Here is a 20,227-nt window from a genome sequence, read left to right as displayed (position 1 = left end):
TTGATTCCCATAGGGAATCTGAAATATTTGTCCTGAATGAGCAAATTTATAATACCAATATAAATGGTCCATTCTGACGAGCCCACCCTAGCACACGAGGGCGAAACGCTGGCAACCAAGAATGAGCTAGCTGGAAAATTTATAATGTCCAATGACGGACCATTTATATTGGTATTATAAATTTGCTCATTCAGGACAAATATTTCAGATTCCCTATGGGAATCAACATCTATATCATCAGTATCCAGTATTCGGGAGATAGTAGGTTCGAACCCCACTGTCGGCAGCCCTGAAAATGGTTTTCCGTGTTTTCCCATTTTCACACCAGGCAAATGCTGGGGCTGTACCTTAATTAAGGCCACGGCCGCTTCCTTTCCACTCCTAGCCCTTTCCTATCCCATCATCACCATAAGACCTATCTGTGTCAGTGCAACATAAAGCCACTAGCAAAAAAAAAAAAAAAAAAAGGATACCTCCTTTCCTTGGCTGTTCATCTTTTCAGTCAACATTCAACTGTAACTGATATGGTGGTGAGTTTGTCACCCAGTTCTAAAAGCATCTTGTTCTTCCTCTACCTCATGATCAACATTGTGTTTTAGACGCTTTTCAGCAATCCTTGTGTACAGTTTAAATGCTACACAGGAGAGGCATTGACACAATAATTTTGGCTCTCGGCTGGTTTTTTTTTTTCTCCAGGGTCTTTGCTCCACCATATGTAGTCGTCTCTGGAGTTACATCATCACGAACTGGAACTTTTGCCGTTCTCATACTTTGTACAGTCTCTGGTATTTTAGCTTCTGTAATATCACCTGTTTCTTCAGGTCTTGCATGGTTGTAATCGTCTCTGGAGTTACATCATCAGGAACGGGGAACTTTTGCCATTCTCATACTTTGTACAGTCTCTGGTACTTCAGCTTCTGTAATATCACCTGTTTCTTCAGGTCTTGCATGGTTATTATCTGAACAGTGTCCGGCTCCATGGCTAAATGGTTAGCGTTCTGGCCTTTGGTCACAGGGGTCCAGGGTTCGATTCCCAGCAGGGTCGAGAATTTTAACCTTAATTGGTTAATTTCGCTGGCACGGGGGCTGGGTGTATGTGTCGTCTTCATCATCGTTCCACCCTCATCACAACATGCAGGTCGCCTACGGGAGACAAATCAAAAGACCTGCATCTGGCGAGCCGAACATGTCCTCAGACACTCCTGGTACTAAAAGCCATACGCCATTTCATTTCATCTGAACAGTCAGCTTTTCCATCTTTAAATATTTACCTGTAATAATCCTCCCAGGCTTTGAGCACCTCCTCTGTTTTAGTGACTTGTTTCTCATCAGAGTCCAGAATCTTCTGTTGTTAGCTGTGAAGACATTTTCTATTTCATTTCCAAATTCTTCCCATGCTGTTTTTTTTTTTTTTTTTTGTTGCATTTTTAAACTATGTACTTGGCTTCATTTCTTGCCTCCACATGAACATCCCAGTCCTCCCATCTTGGTAAGATAGTATTTCCTCCAAGCATCTTTCTTCTGTTTAATGGCTTCTTTAACAGTTTCATTCTATTATCTTGTCCGATTTTTGCATTTCAGTTACCACTCTTATCCCACAGACTTCTTTGGCTGTTTGTAATATAGTTTCTTTAAATGCTTTCCAATACTGACTCTCCATTGTTCGTATCTGTAGTTCTTTCTGCCAACTCCAGTTGATTATTTACTTCAGCCATGTACAATACTGCTTTTTTCTTTTCATTCCTTAAATCTTCATTATTTATTCTGGAGTACTACTTTTGTTTTTCCTGGTGTCCTAAACTGCATTTTTCACGACCAGTAATTTTTGCTGTGTGGCAAGCTCTGCACTCTGGAATAGTTGCATATCTTGTAACGTATAACACGTAGATGACATATACGTGAAATAATCTTTTGTAGTGCATGTGCAAGAAATGTAATTTTGTGTATGGTTTTGTGTGGAAAAAAGTATTTGCCATCAATATCCAATTTCTTTGAAATCATTTAGGAAAAGGCTAGGAAAACAACAGATAGCGAATCTGCCACCTGGGCGACTGCCCTAAATGCAGATCAGGATTGATTGATTGATTGATTGATTGATTGATGCAGTATTGTACCATTCTGTTACCATTCCTGTTTTGTGTACCTTCAACTTGGTGGTTTCTGTACAACCAAAACCAAGTTCTGTATTATTACTGATTTGGACATTACAATCTCCCATTACGATGATATGGTCATTATTGTCTCTTGCTTTATATATGGTATTCTGCAAAAAGTGCAATACAAATCCTTTTTCAGGTTGTTCTTCATTCTCCGTTGGAGAATATATCTGGATCCATGAGACTACTTCCTTCATTTGAAGGTCTATTATTACAATTCTAGAGCTTAGAACTTCCAGAATATTACTTCTGCGCTCAGTGCTTCATTTAGGATGGTACTAACTCCTTTTTGGCTCTCTGATCTCTGTTTACTCCAAAATATTTTGGGCCTTATCCTTTTTATAACTGAAGATCCCCATTCCTTTTTAGTCTGACTAATTCCCAATATCTGCAGATTATACTGTTACGCATTCAAGCAACTGTCAGTCTTGTCGCAGCGCCTTCAGTATTTTCTGAAAGGGAATGACTAAGCCGGCTGAGGGAACCTCCCTGCCCGCCTGAGGACATGCCGCAGCCTCTCCTCTATTGTTTCATTCGTGTAGTTCCTCCATGCGCTTTCTGGGAGGTACAACGGGAGTGTTCCATCTCTAGACGAACCTGTTATCGAGGTATAAATACAAGACCACTGGGAGCAAGGATGTTGTTGTGTCGGAGTGTCCAGTGAACTGGAACAGGGTTGGCTGTTGTCAGTGTCCCATGGGAGTCAGGGTATCATCGCATACGGAACAGAATACTGTGTGTACTGCCGTAGAGTAGAGAGAGAGAGAGAGTGAGTGAGTGTGTGAGAGAGAGAGAGAGAGAGAGAGAGAGAGAGAGAGTGTGTGTGTGTGTGTGTGTGTGTGTGTGTGTGTGTGTGTGTGTGTGTGTGTGTGTGTGTGTGTGTGTAGCTATTGCTTGTTGCTGTTAGTTGTGCACTGTATGCAATTATGTAAATCACTGGAGTCAAACCAAAGAACAGTGATCGTGTGTTACGTGGCTGGTAGTCTCTGTTGAAATCTAGCTGTCTGCATGCACCTGCAGAGTAGGGAGACTGCACTTGTGAGCACAAGTGAATGGCCTGTCAATTGGGATTAGAGCTTCCTTCAGGTAAAGAATGTCCAGCTTGGAGTCCTGCTGTGAGAGACTTGTAAATATCCAGCAATTAGTGAGTTCAATAGAACTGTGTGTATAATCTATGTATGTATGTATGTATGTATGTGTGCATTTATTGAGTCATCCTGAAATAAATTAGAGTAATAAAACAAACTGTGTTTTATTCGTAACAATTCTTTTCCATTACACATAGTGTTTCAACTTCTTTTCCTGTCAGTGATGTGATATTTCATGTATTGATTCTCGCCATCCTATTCTGGCTGGGACGTCTTGAAATCCATTCGGCTTCTCTTTCATATCGTCTCTGATTTAATCTTCCTCATGTGAGTTATTAGCACTATGGTGAGCCAGTCTGGTAGATGGGCTACCGTCGTACAGCCTCCAGGCTTGTTAGAGATTTTCTTTCAGGGAGATCACCCTTAGCCTTTGGGTGTTACCCTAAACAGAAGGCATTGGATATCAGTTCTTCTGCATTCTCATTAGACATCAAACTCATTTGCCTTCATAGCCCTTGATTAGATTTCCTTTCACCAGCTCCTTGTTTAGTCATTTTCCAGGATTCCTGCAGGACCTTCCGGGAACGCAAAGTGCCCACTATGCTTCACCCCTGCAGGCAGTCCCTTACTACATTCTGTTGTCCATTCCCCATGGTACGGACAAGGGGTTGGATTTATGTGAGACTGTCTATTTTGCCAATAAAATATCTAACCCTTTTGTCGGTAGGAAATTTTACAGTGATGATTTTTTTTAAAATTCTGCACTCTCTTTCCTTCTCATCTGTTCCTTCATTTTCATTCACCTCATACTCCTCTCTATCACGGTTACATAATGTGGAGGTAGAAGGTGTGATAAACATAAGTTTAATGACACAAATGTTTATAATATTGAATAAATCATCCTTTATGTTTATTGTATAGAACTCGTTTAGTTAATATTTATTTGGATACCATTCTTAATTCAAATGTTTTGTACAGCAGTGCTGTTTGTATTAAATGCGTTGTACTCTTTTTGTAAATGAAGACTAATAAAATTTGATGCATTGTTGTTTAGCCTAAATATTCTTAACATTAAAAAAATACTCAAAATAATGTTCAAACTCGCATCAGTAGCATGATTCCATTCCGTGTATACAGCTAACTCTCGATTATCCGGGCTATTCACCAAAAAATAAACACAACATGAGTCACGGGTAATGCGATTTTGTGTGTTTTAATGCACAACGAAACTTATAATAATACGGAACATACAACTGTTTGAAAATGCAATAATATCAAACTACATTTAATAACAACTTGAAAATGCAATAATATCAAACTACATTTAATAACAACTTTTATAAATAAAAATACTTACAATGTTTATTGTTGGTAAAACACTTGAAGTACAAAATGTTTACAAAAGTCAGTTTCTGTTTGATATTTTTAATGTGTCTGCCTGAACACCAGTTCGATCATTATTCACTCATTTCTTTACCGATTCTCCTTTCTCAAACTTTTCAATTATTTCCAGCTTTTGTTTTAAATTTAAAAGCACTTTCTTTTGCTTCGTAGCCATGACTATCACAAAACACCAACAAAGAACTGTTATACAGTATAGTGTTTAGTTCTCGAACAAAGCATGCCGCCAGCACACTGGCAATCGAGAGCATGCTTAATTTTCTAGAGCGCAGTTCACAGGTATTCAACGTGCTGTGACAAAAATAAAGGAAATAAAATAAAAATAATAATAAAATATACCTCGGGGGTGCACAGATAATCCGCACTCAGATATTTGGGAGTTTGCTGTACTTGTAGATGGGAGAGAATCTATCGCGTCTATGCATCTAGGTCATAAATGAAACAAAAGTTCCACCTAATCAGTACTACGGTATTTTATTGTCACATGTAGGACCGGTTTCGACCTCTCAAAAGGTCATCCTCAGCTACACTAGAATTGCATTTACATATTATGCCTCATATTGAGAGCTAATGACATACTCTGGAATTCAACGATTTTAAAGTGGTTATACCCATGCTGAGAATTCAGTATTATACAATTACAAAAATTAATTGCTCTTATTACAATCAATGTACATATGTAAGAATCTAATATGAGTTTGTCTTTTCTTTAGTGTGATGAGTATCTTGGAGTATTTTTAAACATAGGCATTTGCCTAGTCAGTTTAATTGATCTCTAATCTTATGAATATTTAGTCCTGTATGAAATGAACTTAGTTGAACAGTTTGGAAATAATCAGCATTATAACCATTTTAACAATAATTTACACTAAATGTAGAAATATACATGTTGATAGTTCAATAAAACATTATGTTTTAATGTGTTTAAGAGTTTTGCTTATGAGCTATTTCACATAATTCTAACATAATATGCACTGCAAGAACTACTATTATATGCAGCTTTAGACAGACAACAGTGCAATTAAGTTAAACCATGTCCACTAATTTTTATTGTGACTTTTATTGTTTTAATGTGTTTAAGTGTTTGTTTATGTGCTAACTTATTATTCTAATATAACACGAACTGTACAACGCAAGAACCACTATTACCTGCCGCATTAGACCATCAACAGTGCAGTCAAGCACGTTAAATTATATTTACTACTGTTTTATTTGGCTAGTCATTTGTTTTATTGAACTATCAACATGTATATTTCTACATTTAGTGTAAATTATTGTTAAAACGGTTATAATACTGGTTATTTCCAAACTGTTCAACTAAGTTCATTTCATACAGGACTAAATATTCATAAGATTAGAGATCAATTAAACTGACTAGGCAAATGCCTATGTTTAAAAATACTCCGAGATACTCATCACACTAAAGAAAAGACAAACTCATATTAGATTCTTACATATGTACATTGAGTGTAATAAGAGCAATTAATTTTTGTAATTGTATAATATTGAATTCTCAGCATGAGTATAACCACTTTAAAATCGTTGAATTCTAGAGTATGTCATTAGCTCTCAATATGAGGCATAATATGTAAATGCAATTCTAGTGTAGCTGAGGATGACCTTTTGAGAGGTCGAAACCGGTCCTACATGTGACAATAAAATACCGTAGTATTGATTAGGTGGAACTTTTCTTTCATTTATGACTTATGGTGACTATCAATACGGAATAAAAATGAAATTTATCAATCAAGATATGCATCTAGGTTTCGCAAAATCAGAATTTCTACATGAACAGTAGCTTTGTGTAGCTTCAGCACAGCCAATATTGTTGCTCAACCAGCTTTAGTATTCAAAAATTGAAGACGACTTATGACACATCTAACTTGTAAGTTGGCATGCCTAAAGGATGAAGAGAAGTAAAAATTTCAAGATAATGTACTACTTCATTAACATCATCGAATTCACTGGAATTATTACTAATAAGCTGCCTCTGTGGATCAATGGTAGTGTCGGTCTCCGGATCCCAAGATAGCGGGTTCAAACCCGGCAGAGGTAGTTGGATTTATTAAGGGTGGAAAAAAATCTATTTGACACTCCATGTCGTACGATTTCGGCATGTAAAAGATCCCTGGTAACACATTTGGTGTTTACCCAACAGCTTCGCTACGGTCATAGATGCCCAAGATTTTCGGTTTACTCTGTCCGCCATCTAGTAGGCCTAGAGTAAAACAAGAACGTTGAAATTGATGAGCAGACAAGACAGCCATTTGACGTCAAATTGAAATGTCTGCACACAGTAGCTGAGACTATACAATTATTATTATTATTATTATTACTACTACTACTACTAATGAACGTTGGTTTGTCACCTTTTAAAGTGTTCATATCTTGTTGGTTGATGACATTAATGTTGGGCATAAAAAAATGGAAAAATTGTAAGTCTCACTTGGATCCATAGATTAACCTAATTAGTTTTGTACAATATGAAATCCGATTTTGTGGTATCTCGATAGTATTAGTTTGCCCTAGTTCTCCATTGTGAAGAAGAATCTACAAATCTTTCATTCTTCTTTTGTTTAAAAATACTTTTGGCCAAAAAGAATACATAAAACTTACCTGAACAGAGCTCGGGAACAGCTTGAATATAAACTACTTCTGACTCTGAAGTTTGAACCTATTTTAGGAGGTTCAAAACTTGTGCAGCTAATGTGACGTTCATTTTCCTGTCATATATATACGAGCAAGATACCCATGCTTCGCTACGGTATTATACTGTAATTTATAATTAAATTCTTAACGTTTTATATATAGGCTAATCCACCAAAATTCGCGATCTGACTCGATTTCTGAGAGATTACAGCAAAGTTCCTCCCAGTTTTCAATCTTTCTTTCCAGCAATCGATTTTGTACTTCCCGTGCTAGGTCTAGGTATTCCACCCGGTCAGTTGGGTCCCTAAATCTTTACCATCTTTTCCTGTAAGCATTTTTAATATAGATCAAATCCTTGAGGAGGTCCGGCGTGGTGTTGTCTTGGGTGTCTTGGCAGTACTGAACCTGCGGCCGGGCTGCATTCGTAGTCATTACCCAGCCAGGACCCGTTTCCAGCGCGGTCCGCACATTTTGACGACGGTCCAGAACATTGGGTGGGTGATATTAGGTGAATTTAGATTATTATTATTATTATTATTATTATTATTATTATTATTATTATTATTATTATTATTATTGATGTCCTGGACCCCACAGCAAGATGCAAGATCGGTACTTGGCGGTAAATTACATCTGCTACCATTGTAATTGCTGACAATGTGACCAGCACCATTGTCGCGCCTAGGCAAGTAAGTGCACGGGATTTCTGGCGATACAAAAGATACTTCCATGCATTATTGACCTTATTATAGATGTGAACAATTGCACGGTCAATATCATTCCTATTGTTTATTTCAAATTGTACAAATTTTTATTTATATGCTAGGAGAATCTACTGTAACCTAACTTTAAGTTCTCCAAAGGAAAAGATGGCTCTTGGAAACGAACCCAGGAAAGATTAAAAATGATCGGTTTATTAACAGTAAAATAAATTGGTCTCAACTACTTTTTCACCCCACCGCTGTTAAGTGGTTATACATTTACATTTATATTATGTAGCTCACTTCAATATTCAACTTAATATTATTATAAAATCATATTACAACAAAATAACGAAATTCATTATTAAACAATGGATCAAATAATTATATTACTAATTACAACATAACATGACCCCTAATCACGAAGTTGATGTAGTGGCAATAAGTGTACCTAAAATTCAGTATTAGAGGGGCAATTTTTTGCCAGGTTATTAGAACAAAACAGTTTTTTCATAAATTCCTAATAAATTCCGTGGAATCCAATTTTACTCAATCAACCAAATTCTATTTTGATCTATAGTTTCTATTGTCATCCTTTTAACATGAATTGGTGCTCGACCTGTAGAAGATCCTTATATTCTAACCGGTCAAATCCTTACCGTACTATACTTTCTCTACTACATCTTAAACCCTTTAATCTTTTATATTTGAGATAAGCTAGTAAACTAGTTATTAAGCTTATGAAAGCATATGTTTTGAAAACATAAGACAGAAGTTCAGTTCTTCTATTAACTTTACTAAATTAAATCCATATAAACCCCAAGAATAAAGAAGGCATGTTTCATTGTGTTTAAAGTGGATTCCAAATACCAATGTTCATGCCTGTTACTTTTAGTTTTGAGATATGAGTATCCCCATAAAAATAATTCACTTTCTTTCACTTCCACACTCCCCCTCCCCACCAAAGTGAATTTTCCGGCAAAAAATACTTGATTCTTTCATAGTAAAGGATCTTCTAAATACCAATTATCACGACTCTAACATCTTCAGTTTTTAAGACGTGTCCTCATAAAAGGAATTCAACTCCTTTTCACCCCCACTTCCCAAGATGATTCCCCCACCAAAATGCATTTTTCTATGTTTTTATAGGAGATACAAATAGCAATTTTCACTTCTGTAACAACTTTAGTTTTTATTAGATGTACGTATCCGCATACAATTAATTCAGTTCATTTTTAAGTTCTTTCACCTCCGCCCCCTTCATTAGATTTTCCGAGAGTACGTTTTTCTTTACTTTCAAAGCAGATTCCAAATATCGATGTTCACGTCTTGCATAATCTTTCGTTTTTGAGATAATAGTATTTTCATACAAATATTTCATCTAATTTTTCAATTTCCCTCCCCCCCCCTTTAAGTGGATTTCCGAAAACAAAAACTATGTATTTCTTCATTCTTAAAGGAGATTCCAAATACCAGTTTTTACGTCTAACATTTTACGATTCTGAGATACACTGTATTTATAATCTTTCTAAAAATTCACCCCAATTTGTCACTCCCGTTTAACCCCCATTAATTGGATTTTCCAAAAACAAACGTATGTGCTTCATTGTTTATAAATGAGATCCCAAATACAAACTTTCAGGTGTGTGATATCTTCAGTTTCTGAGATATAAGTATCCTCATTAAAGGCATTCAACCGTTTATTCACCTTTTTTCACCCCTCCTATTGGGATTTTCTGAAAACAAATAATACTTGTTTCCCTATTTTTAAAGGAGATTCTAAATACCAATTTTTACATCTGTAAACTTTTAAAGTTTTGAGATATAGATACACTCATTTCAAAAATTCACTCCCCTTTTCACCCCCTTAGCGACGGAATATCCAAAAATCCTTCCTTATTGGGCACCTACATTGTAATATAAATGTATCCTCAAAATTTCATTTCTTTATGTCCAGTAGTTTTGGCTCGGCGATGATGAATCAGTCAGTCAGGACAAGTTATTTTATATACAGTAGAGTCTCGATTATCCGACCTAAACGGGACCTGGAGTACGTCGGATCACCGAAAATGTCGGATAATACAGAATAACTTTGAAAACGAACTAAAACAAACAGGAAGACTGTACTCCAGTACTAAAACAAGGACATGTTTTACGGTACTCTGTTTATTGAATTATCATTGTACAGTACATGCAGTATTGAACGAAAACATTCCAGATGTCTTACGAAAAGAAACTTTTCTCCACAGATATTAAACTGCCTAATGTTGTACCGTTTCTTCCACCGATCAAGCCACCCAGCACTGGCAGGAAAATTAGGGTCCCCTTCATTAAACTCCTTCTGGAAATACACAGCCTTTTCCTGCAGAATGGGGCCAGATATTGGCAGGTCCTTCTCCCGGTGTTGAGATAACCAAAGAAACAGTGCTTCACTTACTTTTTTGTACTCACATTTTTCATTTTTTCTCTGCTCTGGTAGAGCACCCCTTTTAAATTTCTTCCCTCTTTTTTTTCCAGTCTCCCACTGTAACACATCGAACATCCATAATCTAAAGGCACATTTCCCCTTTGTCCAGTCTCTTTAATGCACTCAACTTGTCTTCCATAGAAACAATCACTTTCTTCTATTTACTCGCTATACTCACAGAGGATATGAAAACTACAACATCCGCACCCAACCAATACTACAATGAACAATGACTGAAGACTCACTGCACCTGTCCTTGAGAAAAAAACTGTCCTACCGCCAGCGGTCAGGCCAGTGCTTGACCCATGGTCGCACCCTCCACAGCGGGTGTGCCTGAATTTAGTCTGCACCAAAAGTTCAAATTAAGTCTACCAGTGTCGGATAACACGGAATGTCGGATAAGCGAAGGTCGGATGAGCGAGACTCTACTGTATAGAGATTTCTGAATATGTTTTCTAAGTGCATCCTCTTCATTTATGTTACATCTCATTTTAACATCTCGGTAAACTCAAATCATAATGTAGAATTCTCCTGTTTACTTCAAACTTCACACACTTAGAGTATATAGACAGAAACCAGTCCCTAGAGTTCTAGTCCAAGCAATATGGTGGCCATGCGTGTCCATTTGCTTTGACTGTGGTAGCACAGTGGTAACTCCAACTTCAAAGCAACTGGTAGGACATAGTTCACTATATGTCATTAGATGATGTTATCGTTGCCACGTGCAGCAAAATAACCGTTTGACCTTGCCGAATAAGAGGCGTGTTACCCAAAAAGAACTAAGTAGGCAAAATTTCTATCTCGCTTAAATCATATATTTAAAGAGGAAATATGAAGCATTCACCATCAAAATTTGTTAGATGTTATTTCCCAGTCTCATTGGTAAGAGTTTCATCTCGTGCTTATATTTGGAAATAGTACTATTGTATACGTCAGGATGGTGAATATTATTCATTCATTTCACTGAAAGAAGGTATTTTCCACTAAACGGTTGAAATATAATGGTCATCATCACGGCCCAGAGTTTGACGACCTAATAAATGCTGAAAAATGACCTAAAATCTTCAAAAAATTACTTAAAATGAATGAGAAAATGGCCTGAAAATATGAAGGAAAATATATATGTACCCAAAATAATGAACATGTACATTGTCCACATTAACTTTAACTTGCAATGGAGTGGATACAATTAATAAGCAACATCATCAAATAATAATAATAATAATAATAATAGGTACAGAAACATCTGAGAGAATAATATTTAAGTCATTTTTAAGTGCAGTTCTTACAGGCAAAATAGCTGAGCATTTATATATTATTATTATTATTATTATTATTATTATTATTATTATTATTATTATTATTATTATTATTATTATGCAATCCACTGATATTCTGGATACCACTTGTTTATGACCTACATGTGGTTGAATGATTAATCTTTTACCTGTTGCCCCTTTCACTTCAGATATTTCTCAGGAAGGTATCTGATCATCTACAGAATAAAATAACCTCGCCAAATTGTGAAATGATTTTTCTCCAGTGGATGGTTTTAAACAATGAATCATTTACGAACAGGCCTAAATAATACTCTTAGTCTTAAATGAAACTAACAAGAACATATATGTTAGTACTGGGGTACATCGATTCCTTACTGAAATGTGAATTTGTACCTGCTACACTGATAATACATTGCAAGCCCATCCAGATTAGAAGTAATGTCTCATCACACTTTAGGGATGTGGATTTCCAAGTAGAGTTGAAGAAGGCTACCTTATTTCACAGTTTTCAAACTGAGCACTGAACCTTTTGATGTTTAAATATTCTCATTTATTGAAAGCTCGGATGACTTTTTAGATATGTTAATTACCCAACATAAATGCACAAAAGCGGCAAAAAAAAATGACTTAATAACAAGTTAATGTAAATAATAATCATATGGCCTCAGCAACCATGTGCAGGCATTTTAATTTGATGCCATCTGGCCGCCTTCTCGTCAATTTAAACGTTCTGTTTTACTGTATGCCTAGTAGATGCGAGAGAAGACTAATATTTCTTGGACGTCTGTGACTGAGTTTTAATAAATTTTGTCGGATAAACACCATGTGTGTCACCAGAGATCTTCTACATGCCAACATTATACGACATGCAGTGTCAAATGGACATTCTTCCATCCTAAAAAATCTGGCTACCTCTGCTGAGTTTGAACCTGCTATTTTGGGATCAAGAGGCCAACATTCTACCACTGATCCACAGAATTACTGAAAATGACAAAATACTGATGCAAAGTTGAAAATAAAGATCTGAAAGTAAAAACTAGCATAAATGACCAAAAATGACTTACTAAATATGCATTTCTATAATCAGGGGGCCATGATCGGGATTTATGTAGGTACATGACCAATGTGTATGATTCACCAGTTAAAAGATGACATGTCATCAAAATCCAGAGCCTGGTGTCATTGCGATGCTCTTACAACTACTGATGGGTAACGCTCTTGCTCAAGTCTCTCTAGACTGACGCACAGATCTCTATAATCTTGAGACATTTTCCTGTGCTGCGATATGTGCGATGTCCCAGTGACAAGTGTAAACTTGATAGTATACTATAAGTAGTTATTGCATGAAATAATGTTCTCATATGCAAACGTGTCAGCTGATGAATTTTGTCAAAAGCCTGGAAAAGTACTGCACGTTCAAATATAATCCCTTTAATACCATTATTGAAACTGCTTAAACTGTTCATGACTTATTTAAGATGGACATCTTAGCTGAATAAACCTGTATAATTTGTGAGTAACTGTAGATAGGATGTACACCTACCTGGATACTAGAGGCTGCATTATTCAAACTTGAGTTGGAGCGAGATGTGCTTTGTTGCATATGCAACCACCATTACACGAATGGAACGTGTAATCTAAAATGCTCGAGTTTGCTCCAATTCTTTCGACAGGGGTGATGGGCAACATTCTCAAAACTGATTCTCCTGTGCTGCAAGCTGTGTGACGTCCCAGTAACTATGAGCGTAATCTTGATGGTATATCATCAGCAGTTCTCGGAAACATGTGTGCGCATGCATTTTGTCAAAAGCCTAGGAAGATACTGCATGTTGAACTATGAACTCCTTAATACCATTAACGAAAGTGAAAACAGAATGTCAGTATCTTAAACGGTTCACGAGTTATTTCAGCTGGACATCTTAGCTGAATAACCCTTATAACTTGTTTATAATTAATTGTAGATACGATGTACGTCTACCTGGATATCTTGTCGACAGGATAGCTTCTTTTGATGCAGACCGGGTTAGAGTTGTTCTGTGATGATCCTCCTTCATTGATATCGTACTTTTAAGTACCGGATCATCCCAGGTGTAATTGTACCGACGTATTTTAATTCTTTTGAACAAACAACACAGTGGGCTGTGCTATGTGGCATCTCTTCAAAATAACCAGCATCCATGATTTACGTTGCGTTTCAGACATCGTCTTAAAGTTGCCGCGTACAGTTAGACATAATTACACATTACACCATCATGTACTGAAGTACCTAATTATGGCATGAATACTCTACAACATTCTTCTTATTTTACTACCACTCTTCCCACACCTATGGGGGTTGCAGGTGAGAACTGCGTCGCACGTGTGGATTTGGCCCGGTTTTACGGCCGGATGCCCTTCCTGGCACCAACCCTATATGGAGGGATGTAATTACTATTGCGTATTTCTGTGGTGGTCGGTAGAGTGGTATGTTGTTTGAATATGAAGAGGAGAGTGTTGGAATGGACACAAACACCCAGTCCCCAAGCCAGAAGAATTATTTAATCAGAAGTGATTAGAATTCCCGACCCGGCTAGGAATCTAATCCGGCACCCTCTGAACCGAAGGACAGTATGCTGACCATTCAGCCAACGAGTTGGACGAATACTGTATAACATTAAAGAGAATTATTTCCTTCATCACCAAAATATCACAATAATAATTAAATTAATGTCGTAATGGTCCACCTTTTTCAATACTATAATATGCAATATTATTGAATTACATTACTAAACTAGGGACTAGTTTTGGCCCTGTCTGGCCATCTTCAGCCTTAATGTAATGCATCTAATAACTAAACAAATGTACAAACTCACAATTGACATAAAAACTAATGTACTAACACATAATTAAAATTAAAATCTTGGATGAACTATGTGTAAAATCTGAAAAATAAATTAAGCTCTAATTTCTTAGCACTTGGTGTATACTCATTATTCAGACTCTTCCATAGAATTCATAGAATTGTTAGTTCCATCACTACTAATCATTACAATTTCAATTGCAAAACGGGAACTGGTAAATTTGATTCTGTAGTCAGATCACCAATCACCAAATCTACTTGAGTGGTGTTAGCAGTATTCAAGCCACTGGATGCCACTGTAAATAACCACCAGCTGACGCTGAACTGCTAGATGGTGTTTCCACATCAACCAACGTAAATAAAATGAAATGTTCCCATAGTGCTTGTTAAAATGTTGTTGGACATTGTCAGGACGGCACATGAAGATATGGTTAAAACTGACACATTCTTAATTTGTGGATGTTATAAATTCACAATTAATTACAGTGTCCATGAAGTTAACCTGAATAAATGATAGATACAATTGGATAAAATTAATGAATAGAAGGAGAGAGCGAGCGTATTAGTCAAATGGCATAGGTTATACGAGACTTACCTCTCGTTGCAGCATGTGGTGCGTGGCGTATTGTTGTGTGCCTCATACTAACGGTTGTGAGATTCAAAGGAAAAGGAAAGGGCGGGGCAAGGATAGAGAAGCAGGGGAAGAGGGAGGGTGGAGGGGAAAGGGGAATTAAGGCGGGGCCGAAGGATGTGGGAAAAGAGATGGCTGCTGAGGAAAGGTGCTGTGAATATTATGAAAAACTGAATTATGACTTGTTGGTTTGACGCTTCTAAAAATGGGAATTAGAATGTCAAATAGGATGTTTGGCTTTTCTGAAATGTCAGTTAAGATTATGATTCAGGTTAAAATATTGATCTGTATGTATGAAGCAGCTTTCAGTAATGTTACGGAGGGGTCCTTTGTTGATGATTTTTGAGAATTTCCATAACTTGTTTTATCTTCAACAAAGGACCCCTTATTATTACTGAAAGCTGCTTTATACATATAGATCAATATTTTAACCCGAATGACATTTCAGAAAAGCCAAATATCCTATTTGACCTTCTAATTCCCATTTTTAGAAACGTCAAACCAACAAGTCATAATTCAGTTTTTCTTAATATTCACAGCACCTTTCCTCAGCAGCCATCTCTTTTGCCACATCCTTCGGCCCCACCTTAATTCCCCCTTCCCCTCCACCCCCTCTCCTTTCGCTGAACTCTCCCCTTGCCCCACCCCCTAACTCCTCCCCTCACCCCATGTCCCACCCCTTACCCCTGGCCCCGCCCCTTCCGTTTCCTTTGAATCTCACAACCATTAGTATGAGTCACACAACAATATGCCACATGCCACAACGAGAGGTAATTCTCGTATAACCTATGCCATTTGACTAACACGCTCTCTCTTTCCTTCTGTTCATTAATTTTATCCAATTTTATCTATTATTTTTTCGGGTTAACTTCATGGACACCGCAATGAATTGCGAATTTGAACCAGCCACAAATTAAGAATGTGTCCGTTTTAACCATATCTTCATGTGCCGTCCTGATAATGTCCAACAGCATTTTAACAAACACTATGGGAACATTTCATTTTATTTACATTGGTTGATATGGAAACACCATCTAACAGTTCTGCATCAGCTGGTAGTTATTTACAGTGGCATCCAGTGGCTTGCATACTGCTAACATCACTCAAGTAGATTTGGTGATTGGTGATCTGACTACAGAATCAAATTTACCAGTTCCCGCTTCGCAATTGAAATAGTAATGATTAGCAGTGATGGAACTAACAATTCTATGAATATTAATACAGGACCGTGTCTGGATGATGAGCATACTCCAGATGCTAAGAATTTAGAGCCTAATTTATTTTTCAGATTTTACACAAAGTTCATCCCAGATTTTAATGTTAATTATGTATTTGTACAGTTGTTTAGTTATTAGATGTATTACATTAACGCTGAAGATGGCCAGCCAAGGCTGAAACTAGTCCCTAATTTAGTAATGTAATTCAATAATATTGCATATTATATAGGATTGAAAAAGGTGGACCATTATGAAATTAATTTAATAATTATTATTGTGATCACAATCCAATACAGGTCAAAACCATGAAGTTTATATCCAATGACCAAAATATCGGTAAACACAAGCGGTGGTCGTATGGTATTGAATGTGGGGTCTGATAACGATATACACCTACCTGTCAAAAGAATTGGACCAAACTCAGGCATTTTAGATTACGCGTTCCACTCATGCGTAACAGTGGTTGCATATGTAGCAAGGTGCATCCTGCCCCATCTCGAGTTCGAAAAATGCACGCCTCTAGTATCCGTACCTACAGTAATAGTTAATTTCTCTACTTAGCCTACTCATTCGTGTACTTCTGCTGCATACAATGCCAGAATGTGTATCCTTTATAATTATGTTATTTGTTTGTCCAACCCTTGTCCCGTTCTTTTACGGGGTCGGGTATGAGATGAGATGAATTTGTCGTGGCAGGTTTTTATGACCAAATGCTCTTCCTGATATCAGTCTCATCATAGGAGTTAATGAGATGAAATGAGTGACGTGGTATATAATGATAGGAAGGGAGAATTTGAAACCCGGTGCTTGCACATAGCCTACTCTTGTCGAATAACACCAAGAGGTCTACTCAAGGCTTTATGTCCCCATCTGAAGGACGAATTACGATCAACAGTGGCATATGTCCTCACTACATATGAGCATTATGGAGAGTTTTGGAATTTAATCCAGGCATTTGGCATGCAATCTAGTGATTAGAAATTGTATACCACCACCACGTCCCCTACTCTGCCGGCCAACATTCTGATGGTGAATTTTTTTTCGACCAACGGGACTCGAACCGGCTAACCACAGTGTCGGACCATTTAGACTTCAGTGCCTTAACGATCATGGCAACCCGGCGAGATTCTTTATAATTATGTTATACTGCCTCAAAATAGACCTCAGTCAAAATAAAAGAAAAATAACACCCTAGTCGTTTTTTGACACGTATTTATGGAATGGAGAAGGCCCATGGTTGGCTATTCGCATACTTGGCACAAACAACATATAGCTCCGTCTACCTGTAGGCCTACGACATGCTGCTTGCCACACAATGTGGGAATAACGCTCTTGAGAACTCTCAAAATTTCTCATGAGAAATATCACCTGCGCTATTATTGTTGTAGAAGGCAAAAGAACTCTCAGCTGGATCTGGTTCGAAGTCATGTCGATAGATGGAACTGTGCACGTCGTCATGGGAAATATGGCAGTTCCTTGAAACAAACATATTTTTCTCTTGAAAGTACAAAGATTGTGGACGCGAGAAGTTATTTATATATATATATATATATAATCTTTATTCTATCTGTCATTGAGAAAACGACAATGTTTCAGCCACTGAAATTGGCACCATCTGTTTACATTTAAAATACAACGAACCTCTCGCGTATATATATATATATATATATATATATAAACCAAACTGTGTTTATTTTTCAAAGGTTTCTCCAAGAGAGATATCAGCTTACGAATAGTAAGTGACCATGGAGGTCCAGAAACAAGAACACAGTTACTTGCATTGTTGAGTATCAGTATGTATACGTTAGTAATAGGATTGTCTCCCTGTCACATGAACTCTTTCATTCTGTCATGTACTTAGGGACTTGAAAATATTCAGCTGATCAGTTTTTGTATCAAGACATGTATAAGTAATATGATTTGATATGATTTTAAAACCAGGTTATGTATGTTGCAAGGCTGTGCAATTTTTGTTGGTTTTAAGGATAGTTTGTATGAAAGTTAACAATGTATGGATCATCATTGATTTTTAATTGGGTTATAATCATTTCAGGTTCGACAAAACTAAAACAGCGCAATTTATTGAAAAGGAGCTGGCAGTATACAACCATGGGTGCTGCAATGTCTAGTGAAGGTAAAGTTTTAAATTAAAAATCACTTTCAACTTACATAATTTGACTTGTTTCTTTTCTGCAAGCCAATAATAAACTGATCAATTTACTTCAGGTTGAATATTTTAATTGAATTCCTACGGTGTCTGATTGGCCTTGTTTGTTATTGATTTAACATCTTTTAGGCATGTGCTGCATGTATTCGTCATTGCATAATAAACTGAAAGTCTGTTTGCAGTTACCTTAGATTGTTTATTCTTTTCATATTTGTAAATGTTACTGGCTTACAAGGGGGCATTCCCTACTCGTCACCACCGATTTCGCTTAAATTTATAGAACATGCAGGGCTTGGCTAGAAAAGAAAGTACCCGAAGTGGGAACTCCAGATGGCCAAGCGTATCGAAAATAAAAATAAAAGTGTTGACGTGGCCCTCGCACCGTATAGGTCACTTACGTAAGTCCGCACACTGAGCAGTAGTGGGCGTAGCGGTAAGAGTTGGGACTAGTAATTCGGTGGTCGTGGGTTCGACACCCCGTGTGGAGATTTTTCTTTCTATGGAGGTGTTGAAACAACGATGTGGTGGTAAAAATGCGGCGTTTGACTTGTGCTAGATGCAGAAATAATTATTGTTTCCCCTGTTTCTACGATAAATATCATTCCGACACACGTAAAACATCGAATATCAATAAGTTTTGAATTTTCATGTACAAAGTCTTTTCGTACGCGCTTTAATTACAACCCCTTGTTGAAAAGTCTGACAATGAAATCCCATTTTTTTACCTTTTCTATGCCTTTTGAGTATAAATAAATAAATAAATAAATAAATAAAATGAATTATTCACCTCTTTGCTTAATCGGAAAATGAATAATATAAAAGTTGAGAGTAAAGAGTAGTCTCCACACGGGGAGTCGAACCCACGAGCACGGAATTACTAGTCCGAGCTCTTACTGCTATGCCAACTACTGCTCGGCGCGCGTGTTAATGTAAGTGGCTTATACGGTGCGAAGCCGCGTCATTTTTTTTTTTTTTTTTTTTCGATACGCTTGGCCATCTGGAGTTCCCACTTTGGGTATTTTCCTTTCTAGCCAAGCCCTGCATGTTCTATAAATTTGAGCAAAATCAGTGGTGACAAGTAGGGAATGCCCCCTTCACAGGGTGGCCACCCGTATGGAAGACTGGGGAAACCGGAAATGTCAGAGAATTTTATAAACGACGGGAAAACTGGGAAATGTCAGGGAATTCAGAAAAAAAATCTGGAAATTCGTTCTGCCATATAAAATGGACATACCGTATTTATCCTTAATAGAAGCACATTTTTCAGTTTTTATAACATTAATCTAGGGCATGTCTTTCATGCCAGGAATAGATTGTAAAGAAAACTGAATAAACATTTAAAAAATCAATTGTGATCTCGAACGTGAAGTAACCAATAGCATCAGTAGCCATATGGATAGCCTATAGCAAGCAGTAGTGACTATGATTGATCGATCGAAGTTTCAGTGTTATGATCTGCTTACTATTGAATATGCTGTATTGTTGGGGAATGGCGAGCTTGTTGAATTAGGCCTATATTGCGTTCTCAGTTTTTCTAATCGCTTAAATACATGGCTTACCCAACAAAATATGCATATAGACAAAATTCCACAACCCAATGGATGACTGTGTTTGTTTACTGTGTAATGACG

General features: G+C 37.1%; 1 protein-coding gene across 8 annotated transcripts in view; it reads left to right on the top strand.

Annotated features, from left to right (window-relative positions):
* The window catches only part of angel (protein), a 210,739-nt gene that overhangs the window by 31,580 nt on the left and 158,932 nt on the right, over positions 1–20,227 (top strand). For all 8 annotated transcript variants that reach the window (XM_067145550.2, XM_067145547.2, XM_067145545.2 and 5 more), the window contains one exon: positions 18,483–18,563. In XM_067145550.2, coding sequence (XP_067001651.1) covers positions 18,483–18,563 — 81 coding nt within the window. The remainder of the gene's footprint in view (positions 1–18,482; positions 18,564–20,227) is intronic.

The sequence above is a fragment of the Anabrus simplex genome, chromosome 4, assembly GCF_040414725.1.
Source record: "Anabrus simplex isolate iqAnaSimp1 chromosome 4, ASM4041472v1, whole genome shotgun sequence".
NCBI lineage: Eukaryota > Metazoa > Arthropoda > Insecta > Orthoptera > Tettigoniidae > Anabrus > Anabrus simplex.
This window is presented reverse-complemented; position numbering and strand designations above follow the sequence as displayed.